General features: G+C 38.5%; 1 protein-coding gene across 3 annotated transcripts in view; it reads left to right on the top strand.

Moving 5' to 3' along the window:
* Nucleotides 1-16,433, top strand: part of RNF180 (ring finger protein 180) — a 75,582-nt gene that overhangs the window by 39,585 nt on the left and 19,564 nt on the right. For all 3 annotated transcript variants that reach the window (XM_031608214.2, XM_090131368.1, XM_090131369.1), the window contains exons 5-6: nt 13,080-13,305; nt 16,141-16,266. In XM_031608214.2, coding sequence (XP_031464074.2) covers nt 13,080-13,305; nt 16,141-16,266 — 352 coding nt within the window. The remainder of the gene's footprint in view (nt 1-13,079; nt 13,306-16,140; nt 16,267-16,433) is intronic.

Raw genomic sequence — 16,433 nt, 5'->3', positions numbered from 1 at the left:
TTATTATGCATTGTATGTTTCATGTCATATTTAATAGATCATTATATACTCATATATGTATATATTCATATCTCATGTATAACCAACCAGAAATTCTGTGTAGCTTTCATTGTGGTATTCTTTTTGTAACTGTTTGCAGACAATTCTATGGAGTTGCTGTAGATTGTATGATCAGTAGAATATTTATTTTACGCATGTATATATAGACTGTGGAATGTAAAGTGCATAAGTACTTGGAGCCAACAAGTCACATGAGCAGAGAAGCCTTGGTAATGAACTGAAAATCATTCAATTAATATTGTTGATTATAAAGCTGTGCCCCAGAAATGAAGATACACTGGAGCTACAGACGGTTTGTAAAGGCTGTTCCGATGTGGAACTCTCTCCCCAGACAGACCTCTTTTCATGTCATCTTCTCCGTGGTCTGCTATACAGTGCATGGAGACTTATTTCAATGATGGGAGTAGGAGTTCTGCACAAAGGGGCCTTTTGTACGCTATTAACTGGGATTGTGTCATGCATCACTACAAATTGCTTTAGATTTATGCTGAATGACAAGATGAATTTCAGGTGCATTGTTTGACATACAATGACTGTATTTATGCAGAGCTGCCAAAATATAGCAGCACTTCTCTAAACACCCTTTCATAGGCATTTTGTTAAGAGCATTTTCTTTGACAGAGTAACAGTACATACTGTTTTACAAAGCATCGAAGTAGGTGGAAAAATAAATGCATACGATTGTTATTTCGGTGCTGAAAATCTTTTTGTTTTATTTAAAAGATTTATGAGACATAATACTAATATTTCAATTTAAAAAATAACTTTATTTATTCTCTAGTTTTTATAGATGCAACTTGACAGGATTGTTTCTTTTTACCATGTACCAGAATAAACTACTAGCAGAAGAGAACTTTCCACGTGAAGTGATTGCTTTCTCTCTGCAGAATTTGCAGACTTCTGGGAATTAATTTTTTTGTCATATTATTTGAAATACTAGTTGTTATAAAGATGAGTTACTATTAACATTTGCTTTAGTATTAGGTGTATCTTAACTAATTGCTGTGCCTGGATGTTCTCTGCGTATTAATATCTGCTGTGAAGCCACATTTGCCAAATTAGGTGTAATCATAGAATCATAGAATCGCTCGGGTTGAAAAACACCTTAAAGATCATTGAGTCCAAGCACAACCTAACCATACTACCCTAACTCTTATCAACCTTCCACTAAATCATGTCCCTGAGCACCACATCCAAATGGTTTTTAAGCACATCCAGGGATGTGGCAATATATGGTGGTGATAATGTAAGGCCTACATTTTTCTCTTAAATTCCAGAATAAACAATATGTGTATTTAATTAAATGCAAATTAAAAGTAGAAATGAAGATAGGCTTGCACTTCTTCTATACTTGTTCAGGGGTGAATATAAAGATTCAAGCATTGAAATGACTGTTATTCAAGTACTTCAAGTAATATGTATTCCAATAGCCTAGTTCTGAATTTACCTTGGTAATTAAATTATTCTAATAGGAAAAATACTTCTTATTAATCAAATGAAGTAGATCTCATCACCTTCAAGAAATCTTCATAAAAGTTATGTTTGTAAGTATTCCTTTAACAATAGATATGATTCTCCTAAGAGAAATTTCCAAGAGGATAATAATGCCAATTTAGATTTATGTTCCAAAATCATAACAGTTACTTCAGAATTCCCTACCTGGTGTAGGGAACCTGCTTTGGCAGGGGGGTTGGACTCGATGATCTCTGGAGGTCCCTTCCAACCCCTACAATTCTGTGATTCTGTGATTCTGTGAAAATCAGTTCAGTTACTTCATAAAAGAAACCACGGAGTTTGTCCATGACTCTCTACAAAAAATGTGTAAATAATGTCAAATCCATCATAATGGGAAACAGATGCTTATGAAAAAAGAGGAGATGTATAAAATAACCAGGTACAATTCCATTATCTGTGTGGGTGGCTTGTTTCAACCTGATTAAAACAGTAAAATCAGTAGTACATTAAAATACTCATTGCCAGTTCTGGGAGGTCTTTACTGGAATAAAAAGAGAAAACATTAGATCCTTTTCTTCTCCTTTACCTGTATGTTTGGGATTTGGTTTTTGTTCTTCATTTCTTTCACAAAATGTGTGGTTTATTTTCACTTTGAATTATTAATTGCATCTATAAGATGTGTCATCTCTTTATTCCGTCTAGCGGTTTAAAAATTTCAGGCTGATTGAATTGCTGTGCCTCCTGTTGTAAGATGTATTTTAAGCTTTTATTTCATTGTCCCCTTTCTAGTTTTCAATGTCAGTTTTAAATTGTAGCCTCTCAGACTTGGATATTATATTCTAGTAGAGGTCTCAGTAACAACTGGTATTGAATTTCAAGAGAGTCTTTAAAAGCAATCTGTGTAAGCAATATGAGGAGAAATTTCTTTGGGGCAAGCACAAGTTATTTTCTTTAAATGGTTTTCTATAACCACATTTTCCCTGTGGGTATGAAGACATCCTAGCATTCAGTAAATATGTGAGGAGTTTTTTGGTCCTCCAAGGCTCAATAGAATTGACAGATTTGTCATTTTCTTGCATCATCCATTGGCAGCACCTCTGATCTGGTGCTGTTGTAAATGGCCTCAGTGAAGGGGCAGCATGACATAACGTAAGTGAAATGCATGTAGTTCCTTGGCTCTAGATGCTTGACTTCTTGCTTAGAAACCACGGTGAATAATGTCCAGAAGCGCTGTTCCAGTGTTTGTAAATACTGATCCAGGACCCTGTGTCCATCCATAACAGTTGTTCAGTTTCTGGTTCATAGTTACCACAGATGTTTCTACCTGAACATTTTCCAGCACATGACAAGACTTATTTGTATTTCAGGATGCACAACACACCATTGAAATTATGAGAAGTGATCTCAGAGTATCTCTCAAAGAGTTGTTGCCTGTGCACAGCCCTGTCAGCCCTTTTAATCTATACTCCTAACTGTCATTTAAAACCTACTTAATTTTCTCAACTATGTTCTGTGCATAATGATGGAGTAGACTTAACACAGTGAGAAATATAGCTTGTCTGTGTTGCTTATTATGTCATCATTCAGTATTAAGAAAAGTTTGTAGTTTGTACATATATGTACTATTGTAGCCATCATTAACTGAAGAAAGAAAAAAATCTGAGATTGAAACAGTAAAGTTAGTGTGTGCACAAATATTTGATTAGACAAATCAAATCAAGCATATTTGATTAGATAAGCTGATAGAGGATAGGGAAAAAATGTGGGATAAGGATGTCTTTTCAGATAAGTAAATTAATAGCCTTTGTGAATAAACATAACTTCAGAATAACTTTCAGTTAATAGGGAAAGGGAATTTGGGTGTTAAGGAGGATATCTTCTCTGAGAAGAAGGAAGACAAGTAGTTTGTTATTTTCTCTGAAACACAGAGGAAGGTAACTGGAGGTAAGAGTGCAAATATCTGTTCAGATTAACCTGATTTTCACTTGTATTATTTATTCATTTATTGTTGTCTCTTTAAAGCCTCACATATTAAAAGCACAGGTGTCTCATCAGTAGTTGCCTTAGAAGCTGTGGTTTGCAGAGCACTTCACTGAAGGATATGGATAACCATTGCCTGCAGCTATTTCTAAATTACACAAAATAAAGATAAAAATAAATATGCTGCTTGCTTTAAACAAAAGTTCTCTGTGGAAGGAAATGTTCCTCAGTTGTTTTTCCCTTGAGCAGTTTATCCAACCCAAATACAGCAGAGGGAGTCTGAAGAGAGGCCATTGCTCCTGGTAGTAGGCAGCTCTGCGGAACTGCTTAAGTTGCTTTTCCATGCTTTGGAGTTTTTAGCTTGCCTTTGGATCTTTCTAAAATGTTGTATTGTAGAGTGCATGTAGTTCAGACTGAATGATTAATTTGTACAGGTATGTAAGCTGTATTCATTGGTGCTTGCACTGTTTCAAACTTAGGTTTGCTAGCAGCCTGAAAAGATGTGTATTCATCATAACAGTCAACAAAAATAGAGTGCTTAAAGGCATACAATCCCCAGTGGACCTTATGACCTGATCTGAAAGAATTTTTGCTAGATTACTTAGCAAAGATTTATGATTTTTCCTACTATATTTTGGACTTGATTTGTTTGCTTCAGACCAGTTTAGTCTGCAGAAATCAGCTTACATGATTTCTGATCAAAGCAACAACATATTAATGCTTTTATCACCACTAGAAGTTGTTATGTGAATAGGTAAAACCTACTTTCCTATTTCTTCATATCTTAGAACTAACATATTTATGCCTCCTCCCTTCTATGATCATTTGCTTCCTTTACTCTCTCTACCCCTAAGTATCCCAGCTCTTATTTAGATGTTAAAGCTCCTTGCAGTACTGCTCTCTTACACCATCTTCCCACTTTGGTCTTCCAGGTCTTCATTGTAGACATTTACAAACTTTCCCACAATAATCACAGAATCACAGAATATCTGTAGTTGGAAGGGACCACAAGGATCTAGTCCAGCTGCTGGCACCACATGAAGCTACACAAAAATCAGCATTTCTTGAACTCCAGCAGGTTGGGGCTCTGATCACTGTCCTGGGCAGCCTGTTCCAAGGCCCGACCACCCTCTGCTGAAGAACCTTTAGTCTGATACCAACCTGACCCTTCCCTGATGCAGCTTCATGCCATCCCCTCAGGTCCTGTGACTGTCACCATAGGGAAGAGATTAGTGCCTGCCCCTCTGCTACTTACCAGAGAAAGCTGTAGGCCATCATGAGGCTTCACCAGGCTGAACAAACCAAGTGACCTCAGCTGTATTCTACACTATCTTTATCTCCCTCCTTTCAACTCTCTTAAATAGTTTTAAAGTGATGGCACTCATTTCAGTCTATCTGTCAATTTTTATTAAATTTTCAGGGAGTTCTACCATTATATCAGATTTGGTTACAACTGACTAATGGGTTTCAAAGCTGCTGTGGGACAACCTGACAGATATGGAAATCTGATGAGTTGAATTTTTGTTGGAAATTAGGCTAAAACAACGGATGTTTCTTTTCCAATAATAACCAAGTATTTATTTTGTCTTGATCTATTTCTGTACAAGAGAACCTATATTCATTCTTTCAAACTTCTCAGACTGTTAGTGTACAGTTCTGATTATGTAATATGAATGAAGTCTTTAGAGCTGGAGATCACTGTTGTATCGTTTATGTTCAGTTTATGAATAGCAGGGAACAGACAAAGGAAGAGGTTCCAAGAGACCAAAGGAGACTATGCATTCAAAATGTGAGGTACCCAAATGTACAGCAAATCAGGTCTTCCTCCTGGTTTATAAACACAAGAAAGTGGCTTTACGTATTCCTCTCTCACAGACCACTGTTCCCATTTCAAGGTACTGTTTGAGGTACTGTACACGTAAGAAAGCAGAGAAGTTGTTGCTTCTGCAAAGAAACTACAGTTTATCCACCTTTACATTATGCATCCAAGGACAGAACAAGATTTTTTTCCTCCTAACAAATCTACATAACCACTAGTCTGATCACTACATATGTCATTATCTGGAAAAAAAAAAAAAAGGTCATTATATTATATTACAAATGCAGTCTGAAATGGGATTTGCAAAGTTTTATGGAGAGGATGAAGAACTTTTTTTAAGCACTAAGTAAGAGTTTTCGAGTGTATTTGATGAGCTATGCACTAATAATGTATTTTTCCCTAGTATTTTTCCACAGAGTTCTCCATCACCCTTAAACAATCTCATTCAATGCAATGCCCAGCTATTTCATCCTGTGCATTACTAGACTTAAGCCAGCACTTCACACTGCTAGGTGTTTTTCTAGTCCACCATACAGCACAGTACTATGCTTCTTAGCGCTTCCCAGATTGTTACAGATTATTTCTCATTCTTAGCATCACAACACTACAAAATAGTCACCTGATAAAAGCATGTCCAGGCTGAATGGATTACCCTTGAAACTTCCATGATGGAAGTTGTTGGAGAATCCACATCATTCTTCTATTTTAACTCTTTGTTAGAAGTATTAGAGAATGTAGCCCTATGAGGCATGTGTAGTCATCTTCTGTTATCATTTCAGGGCAATTTATTGCTACATTATTATGAACTTATAAGTCAACTGCTAATTAATTTGGACTTACATTTACATTCCTAAAGCATTCATAGATACCTTTATACTTCTGATTAAAAAGTGAAATATGTGGAAAACATTCTGTAATGTTTACTTAGCTTCAGAGCCTTTCAGAAATCAACCTTTGATCATTAATCTTTGCTGGCGTAATATTTCTATGAAATACAGCTTTATGTGTGTGTTTTTTTCCTGGTTTTATTTCAGGCAGTTCATTTTGCAAAGTAATTCTGTGAATTGCAGAACTGATATTTTCTTCATTATCATTCTCTGTAATTAAGAACATTTAAAATAACTTTAAAAACGTTCTAAATTACTTCATTTAAAATGACGTTTCTCTTAAGGCTTTCCTTTCTCTTCAGTGTTTGTCATCTTCGTGCACGTGTTGTTCTGTGAGTGCTGTTATCCAGGTTTCAGCTGGGACAGAGTTGATTTTTTCTTCATAATGTCTGGAGAAGAGAAGGCTGTAGGGTGACTTCATTGTAGCCTTCCAGTACCTAAAGACAGCCTATAAACAGGAGAAGAGTTAACTCTTTACAAGAGTAGATAATGGCAGGACATGGGGAAATGGTTTTAAGTTGACGGTTGGATATCAGGGGGAAGTTCTTCACAGAGAGAGTGGTGAGGTGCTGGAACAGGCTGTCCAGAGAGGTTGTGGATGCGCTGTCCTTCGAGGTGTTCAAGCCAGGTTGGATGGGGCCCTGAGCAACCTGGTCTGGTATTAGATACGGAGGTTGGTGGCCCTGCATGCAGCAGGGGGGTTAGAGCTTAATGATCCTTGAGGTCCCTGCCAACCCAAGCCATTCTATGGTTCTATGATTCTATGGTGTGATACTATATTTTGGCTGTTTTAGTTGTTGCTGTGCAGTAGCTGCACAAACCAAGGACATTTCAACTTTTTGTATTTTCCTGCTTGTATGGGAAATGGAGGGGACACAAAAAGCTGTGAGGGGACACAGCCAGGATGGCTGATCTAAACAAGCCAAAGGAATACTGGGGGGAGGGAGGGAAGGGGAAGAAAAAAAAACAACTTCAAAAATTGAGAGTAGGTGGCTGGGGGTGCAGCCAGTGCTCAGGGACTGACTGGGCATCAGTCAGTAGCTGGTGAGTAGTTGCATTGTGCATCATTTGTTTTGTATATATGCATAATATTATTTTTTTTTCTCTTCCTTTTCTGTATAAGTGTATTAGTAATTATTTTTTATCTCCATCCACAAGTTCTACTGTGTTATTTTGGGGGCTTTTTTCTTCCTACTCTCTCCATCATTGCAATGGAAAGGGGAAGAGATCTAACGGTTGTGTGGTGCTAAGTTGTCTGCTGGGTAAAACTGCAAGTGCTGTTCTGATCATACTCCCAAATTTTTCTCTCAATCTTCGTTTTCTGGCAGCACGCATACAAAATGTTATCTTTTTAATATCTAACCCACTAATTTAGATATTTCTCATTCTTAGAATGTAGAGTAAACCTTACATTAAATATCACATTGTTAATTGCTATCTCTGAATGTGAGATAGAATTAAACTCTTCCACACAGTTGAGCCAAACTACATTATAGTCCTTACGTTTAGCTGGTGCTGTTTATAGACAATACAAGCAGAATTTGGTACTTTGTTAATGACCTTCTGCTACCTATCCATGAAGTATTAGAAATTATAGCCAGATGATACTATCAGTTTTAGCAGTTCCCAAGAGACTTGAGAAGGTTGAAGTTTCTGTGGATTCTTAACTTTCTTTCATTTCTTAGTAATAGTAGTAGTATTGTTTTGCTTTCAAGGTTTTTCTGGTAGCACCTTACTGTCTTTTCCTTTTTGTCACTGTCTTCGATGTCTGTCATTTCTCAATTTTGTCTGTATTATAGTTCTGCAAGAGTAGTGGTATGTCTTACACTTCAAAGATCTCAAGCACTTAAGCTCTCCTTCTAATTCAAATATTCAGGCACTGCTTAACTTCAGAAGAAAAATGGTAACCCTATAAAATATTTGCACAAGCTTAGCACTAATATTTGGAGGTTGCTTTGTGATTCTAAAATAATGCAGTGTGCATAGATAGGTCTTTTGAGAAGAGGGGCAAAGCAGTAGAAATGATAGCTCTTCCTCTGATCTGCAAATCGAATTATTCATAACAGGAGTCTAGTTAGGACATTAGGATGATTTTGATATGCCTTCTAATTGTAAGTGGCTCTGAGATTCTCCTGTCTGTTTATCTTACCCTGATTTCAAAGTCTCTGAACCAACAAATATACCCTTGAATTCTCAGCCTTTTTGCCACTAGTTCCATCATTTCTTTAATTGGTTCATTGAAAATGTTTAACTTGCAGCCCCTGAGCGAGATAGCTCAACTACACATCATGTATTTCCTCTCAAGTCAGCCTTCATCAAAACCAGTCAGCAAAAATTGCTTCCAGTCCACAACTTTTAGATTTATGCTAGCTTTTAATTATGATTTTATCCTTACGTGGCAGAGTTCTGTGGGTTGGAGCTGGGACTGGGGGATGTTTTTGTCGCAACATATCAGAATTTCCTTATATCTACCAAAGTCATCTGTGTTATGTATCAAGCTGTTACTACGCTCCTTGCTTCCTGTGCCAGTGTCGTTTCCATGTTAGGTCAATGAAATTGTGTTGTGAGGCTTCCTTCATTTTGAAATTACCTAGCGGCAGTCAACTCCCAGTGATCTTTTACCATGTTGTTCAGGTGTGGGATATTTGTCTAAGTATAGGGACAGTCTGGGTTAAAGAGAATAATTGATTAGGTGTAATGCAGTGCTTCTCTAACACTCCTTTGGGCAAGCTTTCCCCAGAATATGACATAGTTGTTTTCCTGCAGCACAGAACTAGAAATAATAGTCCCAGGCAGACTACATTGGCAGTGCGTCAGGACAGCCTAGTTGCATTTGCAATAAATTTCAGTACTTGCAAATGTTTTCTGGACCCATATCAGATCTGGAATGGAGAAAGCTGAAGTAGTAAATGCTGAGATAAGTGTTGCAAGAGCCACTTATGCATTGACACTCTAGGTTTCACGTGATCTTATGACTGGAGACAGTGCTAAACCCAAGATGTCTCCATGCACTTAAGTCACAGCATGCCAGAATCTCTAAGCACTTTGGCAACTGTTCTGAAAAGCAGATCACATAGAGCTGAGACAGTCTGGTAGGACTACTACTTAATACAGCTGATAAATTCTAGGTAAATATTTTTTATTTGTGTTCTTAAATGCATTCCACAGTATCCATATTGTTAGATATTCATTATTTTCACTGGTCCGTGTCCCAGGCAACATTTGGCTGACAGTAATCAGAGAAGATAGAAATCCAAACCAGTAAGCTATAAATGTAGTCACCCCTGAAATCAACAGAGACTCTCATGTCCACAATAGGCATAAAATAATAGTTATTGTTAATATTTGCTACACCAGCATCAGACAGTGGTTGTCTGCCATGGCCCACAAGTGTCAGAAGTGGCCTGCAAAACGTACAACTAGCAGTCAAGCAAACTAAATGCAAATCAAGCAGCTACTTTAGAACAAAGTAATATTTATTTAGTAGAATTGTATCATGAGGTATTCCAAATTTCAGTATGTATGGACTTCTAAAGAGCTACCACAGAGGTAGATGCAGAGCAATGCTTGAGCAAGGGGCATTGGAATCATAGAAAGGGGCCCTTACAGGTCATCTACAGCTCCCTTGCGGGGAGCAGGAGTATCTACAGCTACATCAGGTTGCTCAGAGTCTGGTCCAGCCTGACAATTGAATGTCTGCAGTGACAAGGCATCCACCACATCTCCAGGCAAACCTGTTCCAGTGCTTCACTATCCTAACTATAAAAAACTTTTTCCTTATATTCAATCTGAATCTCCCCTCTTTTAGTCTGAAACCATCAAAACAGGCACTGCTAAAAAGTCTCTCCCCTTCTTCCTTACAGGCCCCCTTTCGATGCTGAAAGGCCACTGTCAGGTTTCCCCAGACCCTTCTCTTCTCCAGGCTGAACAGTCCCAGTTCTCTCAGCCTGTCCTTGCTGGGGAGGCATTTTGTGCCTTGGACATGTGTGCTCTGCTGACCGCACTTCTTTTGATGCAACCCAGGATAAAGTTAGTTTTCTGGGCTTCAAGCCAACATTGGTGGTTTATGTCCAGCTTGCTATCCACCTTTTTGGCAGGATTGTGCTCTATCCTTTCAACCCATAGCTCATCTATATTGTGGGGATTGCCACAAACTTGCACTTGATTTTGCTGAAATTCATTAGCTTCTCCTGGGCTCACTGCTTGACCTGTCTATATCTGTCTGGGTGACATTTCATTCCTCAGTTTTGTTGACCACATCACACAATATGTCATCATCTACAAACTTTTTCAGGGTGCACTCAATCCCACTGTTGATGTCATTGATGAAAATATTGCAGAGCATTGATCCATTACTGATCCCTGAGGAACACCACTCCTTACTGATCTTCATCCAGGCATTGAGATGCTGGCCACCACTACCCTCTAGGTATGATCTTGGAACCAGTTCCTCATCAGTTGAATGGTGTCCATCCATCTTTCCAATTTTGAGAGAAGGATGTTATGGGGGACCAGGTCAAAGGCCTTACTGAAGTCCAGATGGATGAAGCAATGGCTTTTCCCCTATCCATTGATGCAGTTATGCCATCATATAAGGCCACTAACTTGGTCAGGCAGGATTTGTCCTTGGTCGAGCCATGCTGATTGTATCATATTACCTCCCTCTTTTCCATGTGACTTAGTGTAGCTACCAGTAGGATCTACTTCAAGGTCTTCTCCAGCACAGGGATGAGGCTGAAAGAGCAGTAGTTCCCTGTGCCATTTTTTCTACCCTTCTTAAAAAATAGGTGTGATATTTCCTTTTTTTCCATTTACAAGTGGCTTCACCTTCACTTGATTGCCATGACTTTTCAAATATTACTGAGAGTATCTTGGCAGCTACATCAAACAAATCCCACAGGACTCTGGGATGCACCTCATCAAGACCCTTCCCCTCAAGGAATATGCAAAGAGCAGCTGCCAGTGAAGACTGAAGCAAAAAAGTTATTGAGTACCTCAGCCTTCTTGTCCAGTTACCAGCCTACGTATATTGCTCACTAGGAGTGGTACACCTTCTTGAACTTTCCTTTTCTAGTTTATGTACCTTAGAAGCCTTTCTTGTTCTTTTCAGGCTTTACCAGGTCCAGTTCCATTTGGGCCCTGGACTTCCTGACCCTGCCTGTACACAGCCTAGCAGCATCCCTATACTTCTCCCAGGATACCTGTCCCTACTTTCATTGCCATGTGTTTTCTTGCTCTCCAGTTTGACGGGCAGGTCCTGGTTCAGCCATACCAGTCTCTTGCCTTCCATTCCTGACTTCCTACACTAGGGAAAGCATCCTTGAAGATATAGGCTATACTCTGCTTCCTTGCCCTTGAGGGCTCTTTCCCAGGAAGTTTTTTTGACTAACTTCCTGAAGAACTGGACTTCAGCTTTCCTGAAACATAGCATCCTGATTTAACTCTGTCTGATATCCCTCAGGAGCATGAACTCCACCATTGCCCAGATAGCCTCCAATTCTGATGTTACCCATCAGTTCACATGTATTGGTCAACAGCAGGTTCAGTATTGCTTCTTCCCTTGCAGGGCTGTTACTTGGCTCACAAAGTTATCCTCAGTGCATTCCTGGAGCCTCCTGGACTACCTGCAGCTCACTGTGCTACTTTTCCAGCAGATGTCAGGGTGGTTTAAGCTTCCAGCAGGATGAGAGCCTATAATTTCAGTGCCACCTGTAGCTGGAGAAAGAAGCCTTCATCAACAGGTTCTGCTTGATCAGATGGCCTTGGTAAACACCAAGACACAAGGTTCCTTCATTGTCTTGATCTGTAACTCTCAACCAAAGCTTTTGACTTTCTCATGGCCATTCTTCAGAGAAAGCTCTTCACACTCTATTCCTTCCTTGATGTAGAGTTCAGTATCTCCCCTCCTTCCTTGCCTCTCCATTCTGAACAGTTTGTAGCCGCATTCCAGTCATGAGAATCCTCCCTCAAGGTTTCAATGACAGCAACTAAATCGTGGTTTGCTAGTAGCACAGTAGCTTCCATCTCCTAGTGTTTGTTTCCCAATCTGCATGCATTGGTGTAGAGGCACTTCACCTGGCAGCCAACCTTGTTGCTTTCTTGAAGGATAGCTCCTTGATTCCTCTCTCCTGTTGCCTCAGTGTTGCCTGGCTCATATTGTCATAAGATTTCAAGTGCGCTGCAGTGTTGCCAGCACATGTCAGGGCAGCAGATTGAGAGACCTGCTAGCACCCTGTCCCACTAACCCAGCTATGCTGTCCCACACCTTGGTATGTGCAGGCTTGCTATCATCTCCCTTCACCTTCAACCTTAGTTTAAAGTCGTATCAATTTAGAATGTCAAGTATGCATTCTGGAACCTACAAGAAATCCCTGACTCAACTGAACTTTCTACTTTAAAGTTTAGTTTCTGCATTATAATAATAAAATTGTGAATCATTGTTCATGCTGAAGCATGCACTTCGCTAATGACTTCTCAAGTGAAGAACAATGTCCAGGTTATTTTTGTTTTTAGATTTTAGTTTGTTTTGCCTTTCATGGGAAAGTATTCAGTTATTTTCATAATAGTTGTAAGTATATCATTAAAAATTATTTTAAAAAAATGTGACCTCAGTGCAGCTGTATTCAACATTACTGCTTTTGTTATTTCTTTCTTTTACTGTCTCATATGATATTCTATTGAAATACTTATGACATATTCCTGTCCTACCAATATGTTTAATCACCACATTAAAAGTAAACTATATTAAAAATTAATATCACCAATGTGTACTAACTTATTAACCATTCTTTAAAACACTTTCCTGCTGATTAGTTTATCCAAAATAGTTTTGAGATGAGCTGTGCAGAGATGTTTTCTTTTTCTTTTTCTTCTTGCAGACTGCGAATGATAATCTGCATACAGACGATGAGCCTGAACTCAGAGGAGATAAGGAAAGCTATCTCTGTGCAGTGTGCCTGGATGTTTATTTCAATCCCTACATGTGCTACCCATGCCACCATATCTTCTGTGAACCATGCTTAAGGATGCTTGCCAAAGACAATCCAGCCAGCACTCCATGTCCACTGTGTCGCACTACAATTGCCAGAGTCTTTTTCCAAACAGGTAACAAATTGAAAGTTTTTCCAGTGTAGAAAATTACTTCTAATTTTTCATTTGTGTATTACAGAGAATTACAGAATGGTTGATGTTGGATAGGACCTCTGGAGATCATCTACTCCAACATTTCCTGTCTGAGCAGAATCCCCTAAAGCAAAACCAGGATTGTGTCCAGACAGCTATTGAACATCTCCAGGGAAGGAGGCTCCACAAATTCTTTGGACAGCCATTTCCTGCACTCAGTCATCTTCATAGTAAAGAAGTTTTTTCTTGTGTTCAGTCAGAACTTCCTCTATTTGAGTTTGTGCCCATTGCCTCTCATCCTAACATTGGCCCCTACTGAGAAGAGTCTGGCCCAGTTTACATGACACCTTCTCTTCAGATACACATTGATCAGATTTCCCATGAGCCTTCTCTTCTCTAGACTGAACAGGCCCAGCCTTTCTTGTAGAAGAGATGCTTTAGTCCCTTCATCATTAATTGCCCTTTACTATGCCCTCTTCTGGAACTCCATGTTTCTCTTGTACTAGGGAGCCCAGAGCTGTACACAGTACTACAGATGTGCCCTTACCAGAGCAGAGCAGAGGGAGAGTAGAGGGAGAGGGTAACTTTCCTCAATATGCTGGCAATGCTGTTCCTCATACAGTCCAGAATGCCACTGACCGTGGCCACAGGGCACACTGCTAGCTCACAGTCAACTTGATGTCCACCAGACTCATATGTCTTTATCCACAGGGTTACATTAGCCCCGGACTGTATCTGTACAAGGTGTTATTCCCCTCTTGCCTTTGTTGAATTTCAAGAGATCTGAATAAATATGTAGTTAAAAGTACAGTGTACAGTCATAAAATTAGTCTCTTGTCCAAAGAGATAATAATGTGCAATGAGTACTTCCAGAATCCACTGAGAGCAAAATTTAGTCTTTTTATCTATTGTGAAGATTTCTTTTTGTTTGACTCTTTCTAGGACTGTTTCATGCAGGCTTAAACCTTTTTGATGTTTGAAGTGAGATTCTGATACTTTGTATTTCCTTGGTTTCTTCTTGCTGAATAAATCTTACAAACTTCAGGCACTTTAAACATACATTGTATCAAAATACTTCACTGGAGTTATTTTTAAATGGCTAACTTAATTACCAAAAAAAAAAAAAAACAAACCTTTTTGGTTTCATTATTTTAATTCTGCTATAAGTGCAGATAAAGCTTGGCAGAGCTACAGAATTCTCCTATCTTCTTTTTAAATCCTCTCTTCCTGGCCTCTGCTCTCTTCTCTCTGGTGTTCCTGTCTTTAAGCAATAGGAACACAGGGTGAGTAATGATCAGCTTATATGGAGTAGCATAAATCAGTCTTTTGTACCTGGAGCTTTAAAAGGTAAATTCAAATGCCACAAATGAAATTCCATTACAACAAAGAACCTCTGTGGTATTTGGAGGACTTTGCTGCACTTCGAAGTGTATATACACAATAATAACGGTCCAGAGGAGGACTATGAAGATAATCAGCAGGCCAGAGCACTTGCCTTATTAGGACAGACTGAGAGAGCTGGGGCTGTTCAGCCTGGAGAAGGCTCCGAGGAAAACTTATAGCAGCCTTTCAGTAGTGAAGGGGGCCTACAGGAAAGCTGGGGAGAGACTTTTTAAAAGGCATGCAGTGACAGGCTGAGGGGAATAGTTTTCAACTGAAAGATGGTAGGTTTAGACTAGATATCAGGAAGTTCTTCTACTGTGAGAGTGGTGAGACACTGGAACTGGTTGCCCAGCATGGCTGTGGATGCCCCCTCCCCTGGAGCTGTTCAAGGCCAGGCTGCACTGGGCTTTGAGCAACCTGGTCTAGAGGGAGGTGTCCCTGCCTGTAGCAGGAGATTGGAATTAGATGAATCCAAACCATTCTATGATTCAGTGATTCTATGATTCATTTGTCCTGTTGCCTACATCAAATGAGCCTTTTCTATCTTTTCTATCCTTGAAAATAAAAATTGCAATGAATAAAGTAAAGTAATAGTACATAAGCTTTTTCAGAGGTCCTTGAAGGGCCTTTTCTTTCTTTTAAGACATACAAGGAATTGTGGCAGCAGCTATTTTATTAGTATTTATCTGGAGACATGACATTTAGGGGATAGAATATTTGTTAAGCAATCGAAAATGTGGGTTTTTCATACTAATTGCTAACTTGACAACTCTGTCTGCTATCATCAGATCAATTCTTTTTTGTAGTAGGAAAATATTGTTAATTTTAAACTTTATTTTCCATTCTTTTATTTCTCTGGATGAGTTAGTTTTTCCAGTTTTGATTCGCAGACCATGTAGATATTAACTGAAATTACATTTTCATGACCTGATAAGCTCTTGAGATTCATAGGTTATTATCAACTTTTACAACCTGTCATTAAAGATTCTATGAATGTTCCTGTTAATGCTGTATTTTAAAAATGTTCAAAATAATTTTTAGACTTCTCTTTTCTCTGCATTACTGTCTGTTACTGAGTGACTGTTAAAACAAAAAACAACACAAGCTGAGAATTAACCATAGTCAGACTGATAGATTCATAGAAGTTGTCATAGGCCTGTAAATTAAATTAACTGATTTAGAATGTATTTTGTTTTGTAGGCATTTGACATCATCTCTTCCAAACATTTTATTTCTGAGGAAACAGCATGTTTAATTCTTATTCTTGCCATGTCTGGAAAGGATTTTTGATTCAAAAAAACTTGAAGAGATGTTATAATTATAAAAATGCATTTCACAGTAGACAAGGCACTTTTAATTTGTTACATAGCCATTTACAATTTTTGCTATATTTACAGCATTCATACATGTGTTGTTTACCATTAATTGTTGTAGAATTGAACAACTCTACAAAATCCTTTTTCCCTACGGAATATCTGAAGTTACAAGAAAGTTTTCAAAAATCTAATTCTGCAAAATGGCCTCTACCAAGCTGCAAGAAAGCTTTCAGAGTTTTTGAAGGTAAGAACATTGCTTACATATCATTTTAGACAAGAATAATTTTTAGACTTAGTATCTGTATGTGTTGAAGTTTTTTCTAATCTTCATTCAGTCTAGAATACACTAGTTGAAAATAAGTCTCTAGCTAATCTCTGCTTTAGGAAACCAGCAATGGATGATTGTTGTAG

This window comes from Phasianus colchicus, chromosome Z (assembly GCF_987193195.1).
Source record: "Phasianus colchicus chromosome Z, bPhaCol1.hap1.1, whole genome shotgun sequence".
Lineage (NCBI taxonomy): Eukaryota > Metazoa > Chordata > Aves > Galliformes > Phasianidae > Phasianus > Phasianus colchicus.
Note: the sequence above shows the minus strand (reverse complement) of the source record. Positions and strands in the feature narration are given on the sequence as shown.